Source organism: Cyprinus carpio, chromosome B3 (genome assembly GCF_018340385.1).
Source record: "Cyprinus carpio isolate SPL01 chromosome B3, ASM1834038v1, whole genome shotgun sequence".
NCBI classification, from domain to species: domain Eukaryota; kingdom Metazoa; phylum Chordata; class Actinopteri; order Cypriniformes; family Cyprinidae; genus Cyprinus; species Cyprinus carpio.
This window is the reverse complement of record NC_056599.1, coordinates 29,825,167-29,843,643: the sequence shown is the minus strand read 5'-3', so window position 1 is coordinate 29,843,643 and position 18,477 is coordinate 29,825,167. Positions and strand designations below refer to the sequence as shown.

At 36.9% G+C, this 18,477-nt stretch overlaps 1 protein-coding gene across 1 annotated transcript; it reads left to right on the top strand.

Annotated features, from left to right (window-relative positions):
* The first annotated feature begins 7,515 nt into the window (after positions 1–7,515).
* On the top strand, positions 7,516–18,395 carry LOC109098455 (nuclear body protein SP140-like protein). The gene is made up of 16 exons (XM_042720702.1): positions 7,516–8,054; positions 8,266–8,436; positions 10,216–10,390; positions 10,485–10,691; positions 11,115–11,249; positions 11,345–11,451; positions 12,107–12,163; positions 12,253–12,295; positions 14,909–15,121; positions 15,217–15,356; positions 15,431–15,499; positions 16,841–16,968; positions 17,055–17,163; positions 17,360–17,434; positions 17,595–17,738; positions 17,903–18,395. Exons 2-16 carry the CDS (start codon positions 8,275–8,277, stop codon positions 17,981–17,983), a joined length of 1,845 nt encoding a protein of 614 aa, XP_042576636.1. The 5' UTR covers positions 7,516–8,054; positions 8,266–8,274; the 3' UTR covers positions 17,984–18,395.
* Positions 18,396–18,477: the final 82 nt, after the last annotated feature.

The following is an 18,477-nucleotide window of genomic DNA, read 5'->3' as shown; positions in this document are numbered from 1 at the left end:
AAAATATTAAATTTTCCAATATTAAAAAATATCAATAAAAACATTTTTATTAAATGTGTAAAAAGTCATAAACAAAGGTGTGGGCGGCCCTGAAACTCCCCTTTCATCTGGCTGCACTACATGTACACAGTATATGCAACAACCGCAAGCTCAATTCATTTTGAAGTGGTAGAGAAGCAGCAGGCAAGCCAAGCTTGTGTCACGAGAATCCTGCGGCTTTGTCATGTAGACTGTTAGCAGCACTTACAAGATTAAAAAAACCAACCAAAAAAAAAAAAGGACTCTTTACAGCTGCTGGGTGTTATTAACTATTCAAAGATGACTTTATTCATAACCAATAAAATGCTATTTGTCTTTTATGTGATCTTGGAAAGCTGTCATCACAATTATGCCATGGAGAAAACTTTAGCTATCCTAGATGCTAAACTTCTTTTGTATTTGTATTGTATTGTATTGTATTTACTCAGAATTGTATTGTACTGTACTCAGAAATTGCAGAAGAGTTTACACCTAAAATACTTAAAGGAAATGACAAGGACAAACACAAAAATCTAAAGGTATTTGTGTGTGTGTGTGTTTGTCTGTGTGTGTGTGTGTTTTAACCTCAGTAATCTTCAATTTTTTCTGGGAAGTTGCTGTTGCTGGTTTAGTTTCGTTGCAGTCTGACCAGCCTTGTGTTTGTGATGGAGGGTGAAGGATAGGTGCTTTTTTAACACTGTCTCATGGGATCCTCGTCTGTTAGATGGTTTGGGTGTGAGGCAGCCTGCAGGACCCTTGTACGACATGAACTGTTTTAATGGTTCAATCACAGGACTGCACCTTCCACACTGTGAAATGTTCGCAGGTATGGTAATTTCTACATTCTAAATGTGATGGATGCATAAAATTCTCACAGTGTGAGGGTTTAAATAATCAGCTTTGTTGGAAAACCAGCTGCATATATTAAATAATATAAGTATCTACAATTTTTATGTGTTTTACAGAGAAAGTCATGGATTGTTTATCTGTAGCACATTTCACTGGTGCTAATGTAGCAATAATGGAGCCGCTTAAAGTGACTGAAGCTTATGTGATGATTGACATCAAAGATCTCATAAAAAGGATGATCTTTCCTCCTTCCCCTGTCGTTGCCCAAGCACTTGTCTTTCTGCGACCAATAGCTGTGAGACAGGAAGAAAACATAGTGGATGTCCATTTGCTCCCATGGAATGTTCCACTGTCAGAGGTACCAATATTTTTTGTTTAAATGATAATATAATACTAAAAATTGGTCATGGCATTTGGGTGGGCTTGTATTAACATGCACTCTGATTCATATCATATGAGCACAATGTTCATAATTTACCTGGGGCTAACACCGTACATTCCTAAACCCTGGGTTTACATTCTTATTTGCATATTTGTGGTGTTAATGTCATTGATTGGATGAATACAGCACACAACCTGTTTACATCAAGGCTCTAGCATTTCACATCCTCATATTGTAGGCTGTAATATTTCCTGAACTGACTTCTCAGGCTGTAAAGGTACACAATTCAACCTTCTGCACTCCAAATCATGTATTTTTCCATCAACATTTGACATGTTTTTCCATCAATCGCTGAAACAGCTGTTTATACGTGGTGTTTCTGTGACTGTCCAAAGCACGTGAATATGAGGCATGTGATTGGTTGATAAACTTCTAATTGTAACATTCTAACAAAGTGTCATTTCACATTGTATAATTTTGACACCACAATGCGAAAGTGGCAGTAATCCTTCTCTGGAGCAGGGTTCCTGTTATAATCCTGTTTAAAACGTGGTTCTAACCCTGCTTCTAAATTACAAGTGTGAAATTACCTTAGGGTTAAAAGCAGGGATTAAAACTATGATAACCCTGGGTTAAGTGCAGTGTGAAAAGCCCTAAAGTGTAGATGTAAATAAGAGATTCACTGCAGTGGAGTCAACTTTAATTGTGAGAATGTAGAACCAATGGGCTTGCAATGAAAAACTGAAAGCTTCAGTGATTATACAAGGAATACAATCAGTTTACAGTTTGTAAAGGCTTTAGTTTTTCAACAATTTCTTGTCTTCCATGTTTACTTTAAATGTCACCAAGCTGATTACTTACTAAAAACTCCCACAGCTCATATTTTCATGCAATTTTAAGTCTTGTTTTGTCTTGTTGACATAAATTACTGGTTATATCTATGTGTGTGAATTGTTTACTTAACTTTTTAAATGAGTCTTTCCATTAATGCCATTATATTGCTCATTCAGACTAATTTAACGAAAGCACACAAACACAAGAGGCGGGATTTCATATATGAACCAATCACAGCCAGTCATAACCAGTCATATCCAATCATGTCACGATGGAGGCAATTCATTCACTTTGGGGGTGTTTTTGAGGAGGTACAGCCTCCCTTGACTCCTTGGAGGAAACACTCCTGCCTAAAAGTCAAATTTCTTAATTGTGTTAAAAATAAAGGCTGTTTAGCAATTATTTGAGGAGCTATTGTCTCTTATGTTGGAAGGGACCATTTTTGTTACCTAGGTTCTGGCTGGCCTACACAGCCTCTTCCTAACCCCAACCTCTTCTTAAGTTAAGGACCAGCACGTGGAGAATAAACATATTAAAACCAGTTCAAAGTGTTGTCTCATCCTGGGAACACAATACCGTCTGTGTTGTCAACCAGACGGATCTAACAGTGCAGCCAACGGTATCATATTTAAATTAAACATTATTCATTATTTTTAGTTGCAAAAATCTCTACAATATATTCTGTTATAATTAATGTGTTAGTTTCCTCAAAAATATAAATTAAGGAGAAAATTAATTTCTGATTTCATGGTCCAGTAAAAAATATATAAAAAAGAATTACTTATTACTAAATTAAAATTTTTGGGTGAACTATCCCTTTAATGTCTCTAACAATGTCACATTTAGTTATTTTTCTCCCCCTTTTTTTTCTAGTTGTTTTAGCACAAAGATAAATGCTGATTTATCAGGCCTTTTGGTTTTTTTTCTGCCCAAGAATTACTTTCATAGATTTTTTCTTTTTCAGACTGAGGAGTTTGTATTTTTGGTCCAAAGTATCATCCCACATTTGAAGTGTTTGTGAATGTCAGAAATGAAGTCTTATAAACTGAAGGAAGGGAAGTGTGGGTTCCACGATGAGTCCCTCTCAAAGGTAATGAATGACACTAATAATTGTTGCTAGCAATGCTAGAATTTATCATGGAAGTGAAGTTATATTAGTAAGTAATTATAACTTTAATTCCAGAATTTCTTAGAGTTGTGTGCCTTTATTTGACATGCAGTTGATTAAGTGTTTCAAGATGATATTAACATTTTTGCTTAAACTAAATAGAATGTTGTGATCTATAAAGTCTTTATCATTCTAAGTACTTTGATAAGGTTATGATTTAATTAGGTTTTTATGACAGATCTTTCTGTACTGTTAGTAACAGAAAGATGTACTGTACAGTACAAAGACATCAGCCGAGATGTATGTTTAACAAAATCTCAACAAATTAGAATATGGTGACATGCCAATCAGCTAATCAACTCAAAACACCTGCAAAGGTTTCCTGAGCCTTCAAAATGGTCTCTCAGTTTGGTTCACTAGGCTACACAATCACGGGGAAGGCTGCTGATCTGACAGTTGTCCAGAAGACAATCATTGACACCCTTCACAAGGAGGGTAAGCCACAAATATTCAGTGCCAAAGAAGCTGGCTGTTCAAAGAGAACTGTATCCAAGCATGTTTACAAGTTGAGTGGAAGGAAAAAGTGTGGAAGAAAAAGATGCACAACCAACCGAGAGAACTGCAGCCTTATGAGGATTGTCAAGCAAAATCCATTCAAGAATTTGAGTGAACTTCACAAGGAATGGACTGAGGCTGGGGTCAAGGCATCAAGAGCCACCACACACAGACGTGTCAATGAATTTGGCTACAGTTGTCGTATTCCTCTTGTTAAGCCACTCCTGAAGCAAAGACAATGTCAGCTGCGTCTTACCTGGGCTAAGAAGAAGAAGAACTGGACTGTTGCCCAGTGGTCCAAAGTCCTCTTATAAGATGAGAGCAAGTTTTGTATTTCATTATTATTATTATTATGTTTTGAATATGGATATTTTTTTCTTACAAAAATGCATTGATTCGCTACAGGAGGCCTTTGCTCAGCCCCCGGAGCCGTGTTAGACACTTTTTTTTATGGATGGGTGCTTTTTATTTAACTTCTTTTGGACTGATGCATGTGACACCTGCTGAGTGGCATTAAACAGCTTGAAAGATCAAAGATAATTTTTAATATAACTCTGACTGGATTTGTCTGAAAGAAGAAAGTCATATACACATAGGATGTCTTGAGGGTGAGTAATCTATGGCCTAATTTTCATTTTTGGGTGAACTAATCCTTTAAGGGGCCTCATTTATAAAGCAGATTTTATTTTAGTGTGTACGTATGCTTAAATCGACGCCAACGCTCATATTTGTAAAAACTGCCTTTGGACGTGGAAAAGTGCTTAGCGTCACGTCAGGGTCTGAGCAGACGTAGGCTACACACTTTTTCTTGTCGGAGTACTGCAGGTTTTTTCTTGCAGCTTGCTGTTCTAAATTAAATCATTTGGACCATGACAGGTGATCTTTTATATGCAGTCCTCTAATGCAACTAGAAGAATACAAAAAAAACATTGACTGGCCATTCTTTAGCCACTCAGTTGAACTGTAATGGCTCAAACCAAAAGAGACCTTTTCAGAACATGTTGTTTCATATTGGCCAGGGATCCTCAAATCTGACTCACAAGATCCACTTTCCTGCAGATTTTAGGTCTAACCTTAATCAAACACACCTGATTATGTCTTCAGGATCATTAGAAAATCACAGGTGTGTGAGTTTGATCAAAGTTGGAGCTAAGTGGATCTCACAAGCCATATTTGAGGTGGAACAAACATGAACCTGTTAATATTTATTTATTAATTTTGTGGGCAGTTTTCTTCTTTACCACTAGGAGTGCTAGGGTGTTTTAGGTTTCCTTAAAGGGGTCATATGATGTTGCTAAAAAGAACATTATTTGGTGTATTTGGTGTAATGAAATGTGTTTGTGGTTTAAGGTTAAAAAAAACATTATTTTCCACATACTTTACATTATTGATTCTCCTTTATGCCCTGCTTTTCTGAAACGCGCAGATTTTTACAAAGCTCACCGCTCTGAAAAGCGAGGTGTGCTCTGATTGGCCAGATATCCAGTGAGTTGTGATTAGCCAAATACCTCAAGCGTGTGATGGAAATATCATGCCCCTCACCATACTGTGATGCCATGTGTCCTGGAGGGCCAAGAAAAAAAAAAAAAAACATTAAAACCCATTATAAAGGAGGGATTTGTTGCATCCAGTGGGGACATAATTATGGATTATAATGACAAAACCAGCGGTTCTCAATTCCAGTCCTCACGCCCCCAGCTCTACATATTTTGCAAGTTTACCTCACTTCGGAACATTCATTCACGGATTTTTGCTGCGCAATGTCTTCAGACATGGACAAATGTGATATAATATACCTTGGTAAATAAATACAATTTAAATTCACGTCTCGTACTCTTAAATGACCTTTAAATGGAACATATACGCTTGCTTCGAACTGGAATCATGCCGGAATATCCTGTGATGTCCACTTCGCAGGGCACTTATGTTCGAATAGAACAAACGTCTGAAGCAATAATAGAAACATACAAAATGTGCAGAACAGGGGGCGCGAGGACTGGAATTGAGAACCGCTGACTTATACTGTCTTATTACGCGTTGCGTTGCATCACACCGCGCCGCATCACGCCGCTGCACACATCTGAATATTTGGTTTGAAGTGTTCTGGAACAGTGTTGTAAATACAACTTAATCACTGATTTCTAGTTGTGTCCTCGTTTGGAAGCCCAAACAAAGTAGTTTCACTTTCACAACAAAACACACAGCGTCTCCACAACATGGCACCGGCTGCAACAGCGAGAACGAAAGTTACGCTTTCTTTCTTTGCATGAACATTTGGGCAGCATTATGCAAATCTTCCCACACAGTGACGTAGACATGTGGGGGCGTGTTAGAACGAGCCGTTTTAGGTAGGAGTGGTTGACTCTTAACTTTTATAAAGAATATCTCTTTGGGTTTGAGACTTTAGTCTTTGCAACTTTAGAGATCTTCTTTATGCACCAAGAGCTTGTAACACTCCAAAGAGAAAGGAAAAATTGAAATCACATCATATGACCCCTTTAAGTAAAGCCATGTGTGTAGAGGGACTTAGCAATAACAAGCAGCAGTAACCTAGCCAGCATGGCTCACCTGCTGAACCCATTGTGCTGTGTCTGCTTGGGAAATGTGCAATTTCAAGCTCAGTCTAAAGGAGTTTTTTTTTTTTTTTTATGTGGTGACTGCATCCATTTCAGATGTTTCAGATCAAGTTTAGATATAGAGTAATAGTGTGGGCCTAGTGAGGGCCCTGACTCCCATTAATTTGATCTATAGTGTGTGACATTAAATCATTTTAGCGACTTTACAAACAGCATCCAGATTAATATACAATGCAACAGATAATTCTACAGATTGCTGAAGAACAAACCTCATCTAGTAGGCCTAACTGAACTGGATTCAGAACCCACAATAATGCTGAGAAGCTAAACCTTCTCAACAATTTCAACATGTATATCTGCTGATTTAGCCTATTTTCATGTAACTGTGAAATGGAGAATCTAAAACATTTCTTCATTTATGTCATGCTTTAATGTTTGTTTTCAAAATTCTCAAACTGTATCCAGATTTACATTTTAGGTTTAATATGAATCCCTATATTTGGTGCTCATTGTATATGTTAATGTAGCAGTAATACGCTTTTGGTTAACTCTGACTGGATTTGTGTAAAATATGAGGTACTGTATGTATGATGCTACACAAGTCACTATGAAGATGTTTTCATTACTGTGGAAAAATAACCACGTACAGTTAAAACTAAAAGTTGCTGTGGGGAAAAAAAGCATATGGGTCTTATTTTTCTTTTGTATAAACAAAACAAACAAAAAGTTAATCATAAAATGAAATAGGCTACAGGTCTTTTTTATTGTATATATATATATATATATATATATATATATTATGGGAGCATAAGAAGATTGATCTCGAGTCACATGTTCTCACATTGACACACTATTAACACAAATTGCACGTTTATTCCCTTATGTGAATTTAATTTGTCAAATTCATTGTGCTTTCATCATACATAAAGTATAGTAAGTCAAATAAGTCTCATTCATTAAGACATTGGGACATAAGACATTGATAGTTAATAAAAAAAACTGAATGTAGACCAAGGGCCATGTACATTTTTAGTAATTCAAGGTGATTTTAAACCTAAATCAAGCCAGAAACAATTTCTGCACAAATTGAGCAGAAAGGATTTTGATCTCATAATAAAAGCCCTTCTTTATTTTGCAAAAAAAGATTTTACAGAAACTCAAGTCTTGAATGATTAAATTGCTTCTATTTTAGTATTATTTTAAACTTTGTAGCCTATTTTAAGCGGCAACTGCAGCCTGTATTATTTTAAGGTCATTAGGGAATAAATATATGTTATAAATAAAACGTAGGGCCTAATATAAAACCTGTTTTAAACTTGTATATGGCAGTTTTTTTTTATCAAAACCTAGTTAATCCATGGTTATTAGCTTAATACATTTCATTAAAAAGTTAAACTTAATGTCAGCATTCGCATTTATGTAATAAACAGAACTGGAACACGTGAAATTACGATAAACGTCCTAAATAAACGTCGAAGCGGTGCGCCTTATATACACGCCCTGCTGTCTTTCAAAGAATTCTAAGAAGCCGTTCGAATGACCCGGTTAGCGGAACTCCAGCCCTGTAACAGATCAACATCCGCTTTCCCTACATCACTTCCACATTTTGACTTTATGAGCCAGATTTTCCCTATACAGGCGGGAGATTTGGAAGCAACTCTTTCTGTTTTACTTCACCTCGTGTCAAGTACAGAAATACACACATTCTTCCAGACAGTTCCGCCGATGACAGGTAACGTTACGCAAGAGTCAGATACGCAACTGTTGCGTTAATGTCAGCAAAACATCCGTACATAACATATCTGGCCTATTCTGTTAGTACAAGAGTGTGAGTGAGACATTGCTTTATAATTATGTTTAGACACGGAACTATATCTGTTTCGTTGTATATTAATCTGCATGCTGCTGTAAAGTCGCTGAAATTATTTAATGTCACACTATAGGTCGAATTAATGGGAGTCAGCGCCCAGATGGACCCGTTAGACTTTCTAACGAATGAAGAGTTGCTGTTTTTCTTCCACCGGAAAAAGACGGAGATTTCGTGCATAGAGCAACCACACAGACTCCTCACTCAGCTGCGCGACCACGATCTGGTGTCAGAGAAGCTTTTTGAGGTAGAAACACGCCCACCCTTACACCCACCCTGTGCATTTTACTTTCATTTTAGAGTTAGCTGAAGGGCAGTATATTGTACTCTTATATAGTAACTCACGCTATTTCTGAAACTAGACAAAAAGTTATAATACCATGGTAACTTGGTAATACCATATACTATGGTAATACCATGATAATATTGTTTTTTGGGCATTTAACCATAGTAATACCATGTTTGGGGTCATGTACTATGGCAATACCAAGGTTTTTTTTTTTTATTATTATTATTATTTTATCATTGTACCATAGCTGTTTTTGGACATTGCACCCTAATTGGACTTTAGCAATGCCACAATAGCAATACCACATTTCCAACATGCCACATAGTATCTTTGCAAAAAACTTAAATTAAAAAAAATATTTTTATAAAACATAGATACACAAATGAAGCATATATACAATCAAAAATCAAATAAATAGAATATCATCAAAAAGTTGAGATATACAGGTGCTGGTCATGTAATTAGAATATCATCAAAAAGTTGATTTATTACACTAATTCCATTCAAAAAGTGAAACTTGTATATTATATTCATTCATTACACACAGACTGATATATTTCAAATGTTTATTTATTTTAATTTTGATGATTATAACTGACAACTAAGGAAAATCCCAAATTCAGTATCTGAAAATTAGAATATTACTTAAGACCAATACAAAGAAAGGATTTTTAGAAATCTTGGCCAACTGAAAAGTATGAACATGAAAAGTATGAGCATGTACAGCACTCAATACTTAGTTGGGGCTCATTTTGCCTGAATTACTGCAACAATGCGGCGTGGCATGGAGTCGATCTGTGGCACTGCTCAGGTGTTATGAGAGCCCAGGTTGCTCTGATAGTGGCCTTCAGCTCTTCTGCATTGTTGGGTCTGGCATATCGCATCTTCCTCTTCACAATACCCCATAGATTTTCTATGGGGTTAAGGTCAGGCGAGTTTGCTGGCCAGTTAAGAACAGGGATACCATGGTCCTTAAACCAGGTACTGGAAGCTTTGGCACTGTGTGCTGGGGCCAAGTCCTGTTGGAAAATGAAATCTGTATCTCCATAAAGTTGGTCAGCAGCAGGAAGCATGAAGTGCTCTAAAACTTCCTGGTATACGGCTGCGTTGACCTTGGACCTCAGAAAACACAGTGGGACCAACACCAGCAGATGACATGGCACCCCAAACCATCAGTGACTGTGGAAACTTTACACTGGACCTCAAGCAACGTGGATTGTGTGCTTCTCCTCTCTTCCTCCAGACTCTGGGACTCTGATATCCAAAGGAAATGCAAAATTTACTTTCATCAGAGCACACAACTTTGGACTACTCAGCAGCAGTCCAGTCCTTTTTGAAGCAAGACGCTTCTGACGCTATCTGTTGTTCAAGAGTGGCTTGACAAGGAATGCAACAGCTGAAACCCATGTCTTGCATACGTCTGTGCGTAGTGGTTCTTGAAGCACCGACTCCTGCTGCAGTCAACTCTTTATTAATCTCTCTAACATTTTTGAATGGGTTTTGTTTCACAATCCTCTCCAGCGGTTATCCCTATTGCTTGTACACTTTTTTTCTACCACATCTTTTCCTTCCCTTCACCTCTCTACTAAAGCTCTGTGAACAGCCAGCCTCTTTTGCAATGACCCTTTGTGTCTTGCCCTCCTTGTGCAAGGTGTCAATGGTCGTCTTTTGAACAACTGTCAAGTCAGCAGTCTTCCCCATGATTGTGTAGCCTACATAACTTTTTTTTGTCTGTAGAATGTGAAAAAGATGCGTTCTCGTGAGCAGAAGGAGAAGGGCTTCTATGAGGTTCTGGACTGGGTGGAGAAAAAGAGACCTCAGTACATACATCTGTTCTGGCGCTGTGTGTTTGAAGATCATATCCTGCAGCTGTACCCAACGCTACGCATCCTCAGAAACAGTCTGCTGGACGGTTTGTGTTTTTTATTATTATGAGCAACTATACTACGATAGATCAAGAATGCATTCATATGCACAGTATCTTTTTATTCTTTTCTTTGTCCCAGGCACTTTCAAACTCTATGAGAAACCTCCGGATGTTGAGACACTGACAGAGGAGGAAGAGAGTGAAGGAAAAGGAGAGAAAGGGAAGAAGAAGAGCTACACTAGAAAGAGAAGTAAAGATGATAGAAGTAGTGAGGATAGTGATGATCCTGGTCCTTCCTCTGCTTCCACACCCAAGCGGAGGAAACCAGCCAAAAAACCCTCTTTCTGTGAGTCCCTGAACTACAGCAGATCCAAGCTCTCATCAGGGTTAAATACCACTAAATCTAAAATAATAAAAAATGTTGTTGCTTGCAATAAAGTAAACCAAACCTAAAATAATATAAAATATAAAAAAACATTTTATTTCAGAGAGTTTCAGAGGAAACTTATTTCTTATTTTCATTTAGTTCTTATCGATGCACTAAAATAACTGAAACTGCAATAAAATTAAAGGAGAGTTTGTCCAAAAATGAAAATGTACAGATTCTGTAACTAACAAAGCACACAACAAAATTACTCAAAAAAAAAAAAAAGTCATAAAAACTATATTAGTATCACTACTACTAACACATGCACTCTGTTTCCTGGTGCCCGGTGACTCTGTATTTTCACTCTCTCCTGATCTGTGTCATCTTCTCTCTCTTTCTCAGCATCTCCTGTGAAGAAAGGAGACAAACAGGAGATTTGGATGTGGCCCATTTATAAAATTCAGCTGCCTGTAACCTGTGGGGATAAAGAAGGCACTCTGTATCGGGACAAACTGCCTGAAGGTTCACCATCATTGAGTTTTTGCTATCATTTCTCCTAGTTTTATTACAGTTTGGTGGGGTGGATTGCTTGGCCTGAATGCATCCTGTCCTTGTCTTCTGTAGGGAAGAAGTGTATTTCACCCCAGCTGATTTTGAGAAGTTTGCAGGGAAGGAAAAGTGCAAAAACTGGAAACTCAGCATCCGCTGCAGAAACACACCGCTAAAGAAACTCATAGAAGTAAATAATGCGAGCACTTACAGATTGTTGGGATTCTTGGGATCTTTGTTAAAAGGTTTTGCAAATTGTCCTTGGTTTTGCTGTAAACTTATTTTACACTGCACAAATACTTTTTATACACATATTTTTAAATTAACTTTTTCATTTTGATAAATATTCAGTCAATGCATTATCAGTCTGTAGAGCGGGACTGTTGTAAAAATGAAAGTAGTAATTTAATATATATATATATATAAAATTTACAAAATCTAAATAAACAAATAACTAATTTTTAAGATATAAATAATTATTGGTTGTTGTATTTATTAGTCATTATTTCATTTTTATTTGTACAATATCTATATGAACATAAAGTTCTAATTTGCCTGCACAAATGAACTTTTTACTCGCATTTTTATTTCTGTATTTAATTGGTACAACTACTGTTTTGAAAAAAAAAAATGCACCTTTTTTCTTGTTTAAAAAAAATGTTTGATTGTACAACTAGCAACTTATAGATTATAGCTGGAATGTGCTTCTAATACAAAGCAACAGAAATACAGCACACATTTTTGTATCGACTCTTTAATTACAGCATATGAGGTAAATATATAGTTACATTAAATACAGCAGACTCCTCATATACATGTGTATCACTTTCTTTCTCATTTTTCAGGAGGAGCATCTTCAGTGTCCACCGATGGAGAGAAGAAAGAGAACATGTGTTCAAAAAGTACTTTGTCTCTCTATGTGCAATGTCAGGATTTGCTTTTCCTCTGTTTTTCATTTGACATTCATAAGTGACTTTCTTCCTTCCTGCAGAACATGAAGTTTCCAGTCAGCTCATCTGAGAGCTCCAGTGCAGGTGAGTAGGGATGTAATGGTATGAAAATTTCTTATCACGGTTAAAGTGACCAAAATTATCACAGTTATCAGTATTATCACGGTATTGTTAAAATGTGCTGGAGATGTTAAAAAAGTACAGACACATAAATCACTTAACCAAGTTTTATATTTAAAAATCAACAAACAAAATGACTTTTTGTTTGCATAATCACTAAAACAATAACCTTACCAATGATGTCCAGAAATTTAAATGACAACTTGACTGATAACAGTTTAATAGCATGTTGAGATATCTAATGTAAATGTTCAAATAAAGCTTTGAAAAAGTTTAATAAAAAGGTAAACCTCACATTTCAGCCTTTAAATAAAGAAAAGATTATGTCAAAATGATAATTGCTTAATAAATTATTATATGTATTTTATCCACTCCATAAATAATTCTAGATAACTTATCTGAATTGTTTAAATGTATAGAATCCACATAAACTTGTTTTTCATCAACCAGTCAAAATTTACAACAGGGCATGTGAATTCGGACCATTTTTGGCCAGACAGAAGCTACATAAATCCACTCTCTGACAGCAGGTAGGGCTTATGGAAAAGCTGAATTACAGCTGTTTCCTGCAACCTCTGTGGACAAAACAGCATTGATATTAAGAACATTTCCTTTAGGTCAGCGGTTCTCAATTCCAGTCCTCATGACCCCCTTAACATCACATCTCTCTTCTCTAACACACAACACTCATAAAACAAACAATCAACTCTAAAGAAGTGAGCTCCGTGCATTAACTGTGTTCCCATTGACATGGTCCCTACTCCCTGAGCAGGGGAAATCTGTTGAAGTTTACCTCATTCGGAACATTCATTCATGTATTTGCGCTGCACAACGTCTTCACACATGGACATTTAAATTCACGTCTCGCACCAGAGTATGTGAGTGGAGTGGAGCGGCAACAATTTCCCCTCCGCGCTCCAAGCATGCAAAAATCACTCTGCTCCAGCTACGCTCCTGGTTCACCATTTCCCGCTCCTCGCGCCACTCTTCACTCCACTGATCAGAAACACCGCTCCGCAGCTAAATTATTTCAATATGCTTGAAAAATCAAAGTTCTCTTCAGAAATTATATTAAACAAAAAATAAATGCATAATACTTGGAGAATAGTTTTAACATGGTTTATTGGAACACTACAATTAGCCCAAGTCCATATTGATTGACTGCTTAACAGGACACTCCATCCCAAAATGAAAATTTTGTCTTTAATCACTTACCCCCATGTTGTTCCAAATCTGTAAAAGCTTCGTTCATCTTCGGAACACAATTTAAGATATTTTGGATGAAAACCGGGAGGTTGTGACTGTCCCATTGACTGCCAAATAAATAACAGTGTCAAGGTCCAGGAAAGTATGAAAAGCATCGTCAGAATAGTCCATCTGCCATCAGTGATTCAACCGTAATGTTATGAAGCGTCGAGACGAGAAGAGGAATTGTTTAATAAAGTCGTTATTTTAGTTTTCTTTGTGTAAATTGTGTTCCGAAGACGAACAAAGCTTTTACGGGTTTGGAACGACATGAGGGTAAGTGATTAATGACAAAATTTTCATTTTGTGGTGGAGTCACCCTTTAACTCACTTAGTTTACTTGTCTATGCAACGTCTCTCTCTACTGTGGTGAAGCTGAGGGTAACTAAGTTACTTCAGAAAAAGAAAGAATATGCTGTAACTTTTCAGTTTTTCTTCATTCCTGAGTGTATGCGCACGATCTGTAGGCTATGTTATGTAATAGCTTGTGTGCTCTGTACGTGTGCAGCAATGTAGCAGCACATTAGTTTTGAGCGGAGATTAACAAACTGTACAACTTACAACGTACAACTCCCGCACTCGTCCCTAATTGTGTTTAATGCGTGAGTTGGCATAATCGCTTTCGGAATGAGTGAAAACCTCAACACTCAACACTTTAAAAAAATCCACTCCTACCTCCAGGCAAAATCACGCCGCTCCACTCAAATACTCTGTCTCGCACACTTCAGTGCACTTTGAATGGAACATATAGCCTACAGTACATTCACTTCAAACTGGAATCATGGCGGAATATCCTGTGATGTCCACGTCACAGGGCACTTACGTTCAAATAGAACAAACGTCTGAAGCCATGAGAGAAACATACAAAATGTGCAGAGCAGGGGGGCGCGGGGACTGGAATTGAGAACCGCTGCTTTAGGTAAGCTATTACATGGAGCAAAGATGAAAACAAAATGCCATCGAATCGTTTCAGAAGACAATCAGAACCTTCAAAGGTACATTGATATAATTAATTCATTCATATATTCATTTGAATAATTCCCTTAGCACTCTTTTAAAATCTCCCAGCTTTTCCGCCCTGTTTTCACTCAAAACGAAACTACTCTGCATGCTGTGCGCACGTGAGACTGTTACTGAAAACTGTGCTTTATGCTGGACAGTATTTATTTATCGCGAGTTGTAAAAGATGAAACGGTAATACTAACCGTGGGGAATTTTATCATGATTTATTGTCAAACCAGTAATCGTTACATCCCTACAGGTGAGTACCCATAATCCTCGCTCATTCACACGCTCTTTGTCTGAATGCTGTAATGTGTTTTATTCCTTAAGATTTAGAAACAAGCTCTAGTTTGTTGGAGGAAAGTGATTCTGAAGATTTCCAGGAGCAGGGAGGGAGAGGAGAAGGAACAGAGTTTCGAGGGAGAGTTGAGGAAGAGGAGGAGGAGGAAGACATGGCGGATCTGTCTGTTTTCCAGGCTCCCTCTTTACCAGTCACCTGTGTTTCACTGACTGGGACTCTGTACAAATACAGGTTTGCGTCAGGTATGTTATTGCTCGGATTTGTGTGCAGAGCTCAGTTTGTTTTGTCTGTGTCAGAGGTTTGAGTGGGAAGTGTTTATGTTTATGTTGTGTTGCAGGGAGTCGTGGGAAGTGTGTACGTACTGAGGAAAGATGGTTCACTCTGGAGGAATTTGTAAAACAGGAACCGACTCTCACTGATGGACACTGGAAGAAAGATATACTGTGCCATGGAAAAACACTCAACTTTTTACTCAAGGTAACAAATGGGAGAGTGCCTACAAAAAGCAGGAGTATTTATTTATTTGTTTGTTTATTTATTGTTTGTTCTAGAAAAAAATCCTGCGGATCCATTCCCTTCTGTGTGAATGTGCAAAATGCAGTACTCAAAAGGAAGATGTGGTGAGAAACATCTCTACCTGAAATATTTTATCATAAGCAATCATCATAAAAATTATTTATGATATTAACTTAAATTCTTAACAGTCTTTTAAATGTGTACATGATCATTTATTCACTTGTTCTAAAACTGTATTATGAGTTTCTTTCTTTCTGTTAAACACTAAAGAGTTTTTTTTTTTAAATATTCTTTACCAAACAGTTGACATACTGTAGTTATTGACTTCCATAGTAGGGAAGAAATACAGTGGAAGTCAGTCAACTGTTTGGTTATTAACATTCTTCAGAATGTCTTCTTTTGTGTTCAACAGAAGAAAGAAACTCATACAGATTTGGACAGTGTTGGGGAAAGTTACTTTTAAAAGTAATGCATTACAACATTGCGTCACTCCTTAAAAAGTAACTAATTATGTTACTTAGTTACTTTTTATGGAAAGTAATGCCTTACATTACTTTTGAGTTACCTATTAAATCTGGGCAGGCCTTTTTTGTTGTTGTTTTTATTATAAAAAAAGTTATTCTTTTACAAACGTAAAAGCCCTTTCACAACAAAAGTTAAATGAATACTCAGGCTGAAGGAAATGTAAATTCACGTCTGTACAGTAGAGGGCGCAGCTCAAACAAATTACATGAAGAATATGACACAGGTGAAGAAAGTTAAACTCTATTCACCAATGACAAAAATGAAACACAAATGTGTCATTTTTGCTTAGTATAGTTGAATTGGATCATCGTAGGTCATTATCAAAGATATTGGTTAATAAAATGAGATTAAATGAGGAATTCTGAATCTGTTTTTGTGCGGGTCAGATGAGTAAATACATGTTCATATTTAGTCTAGAACTACAGTAACATCATGTTCACACAGCGCAGACACAGCCTCTGCACTTACTCCCGATTTCTCTCAACATGGCAACACAAGAGCTGACAGTCAATACATGGGAAACAAAGTAACTGGCATTTCTTATTTGAAAAAGTAAACCTTCTAAATTAGTTAAAGTAAAGTTAAGTAAACTAGTTACTTAAAAAAAGTAATCTGATTACTTAACTCACGTTACTTATAATGTGTTACCCCCAACACTGGATTTGGAAAAATTGAGGATAAGTGATGACAGAATTTTCATTTATCTATCCTTTAAATGGTTATGAAACTAATGTCAAAAAATATATATACAGTATATAATAATAAAACTTGGACTTACAGTAAGCTTAAATTTCTTGATGCAAAATGTATTTTTTCCACCCCTTTTGTGGTGAACAAGTTTGTAAGATAGAAGAGCCAAATGCATTTGAGCTCATTTCTGTGATGATGATAAATATTGTGTCATGTCATCCTTTGACTAGATGGCCCAGAACAATGATGACGAGTGTTATGTGTGTCACTCTGAGGGAGCTCTTGTGTGTTGTGACGAGTGTCCACGAGCTTTTCATTCACACTGTCACCTACCAACTGTAGATGAAGACTCACCTGGGTGAGAGAGACAGACAAAGAGAAAACCATTAAATCAGCAAGTATGTATGTTGGACATTCATCCTGTATATATGTGTTTGCTTGCAGGGAATGGATTTGTACCTTTTGCGTGTTAAGAAACAGTCAACAGTGGCGTGACTCCAGTAACATCTCTGAACAAGAAGCTTTCAAAGCCCCAGTGTCTCAACACATATTGGTAAACACACACACACACACACACAAATTCAGCACCTTAATATAGAAGATAAACACAAACATCTAAAGGTGCTCACAATTTGTAACAGCCTTCAGTGCCCTAAAGTGCTGCCTACAGGCTGCTCAGCAGGTTTAGAAACAGAACAAATGTTTATGGGTCTAACTGTGGATATGTGTGTGTTGTTTTTCATCTTTAGCACTGCCACTGTCTCCTGTTATGTGTGTACAGAGAGGACATCCAGAAGGTGTTTGTTGAGGATCCACGACAAACAGTGAGATTGCCTCCTTTCTTCTTCTTGCTGTCTTTTACATGTGACCCAGCTTCAGAATTTTACTCTTTTCATACCTTAATGTAAAATCTAAAGAGAATAGAAGTGATGAAAAATATGAATTTACATTGCATTTAAAAACCAGAAATAAAATAACTTCCAGGTGCCCAGATACTCTGAGATCATAACTCAGCCGATGTGGCTGGACAGAATAAAGCAGAAGTTGGAAAGTGGAGAGTATCAGACGGTAGGAGCGTTCGTCTCTGACTTTCAGCTCATTTTCAGCAACTGCAGCACGTTCAATAGGGTAAGATTCACTGAAACATGTTACATAATAAATAAATCACCAAATAACTGATCAGTAGCTTGTTAAAATGAAGTTGTTTTGCAATCTTATACGTGGACTCATACTGTACATTACATTTGATTTTTGACAGATTTTTTTATATTTTGTTCTCTTGCTCTCTAAAGGACAATGAGTTTGGACGAATGGGTGCCAGGGTGAAGCAAATGTTTGAGGAAGAGTTCCAGAAAATCTTCAGTATCCAATGACTGCTCTCTTTTACAAGTCTTTCAAAGATACATTATAATGAGAATATAATCTCATTATAATGTATATAATATGTATAAAATTTTAAATTTTTTAGTCCTGTGAAGAATAAGTGGTTTGGAGAATGGACGGATGCAGTACAGGGCTTAGTTGCTGTTTTTTTTTTAATGTATTTCCATCTTTCCAATGCAGTGAGCGATTATGTCATTCCCAACATTATACTTATGGTAATTTGATTATGACAATACAGAAGATCTGCTAATATTAACTTTTTCTTCGTCTCCATATAGACCTTATGACTGTCAGTGTTCAGGTACCTTAAAGGTGAAGGCTTTTCTGTAATTGCAAGAACAATGATTGTTTTAAATAGGTTCCTAAACAATCTGACCACCCTTTCTGACCTGCTTCGTCTTCCATTGTTCAAAAAACAGACCGCCCCACCCCCAAACACACGGCATTAAAAACACTACAGAGCCAGATATTTGCCTTCTTTTTT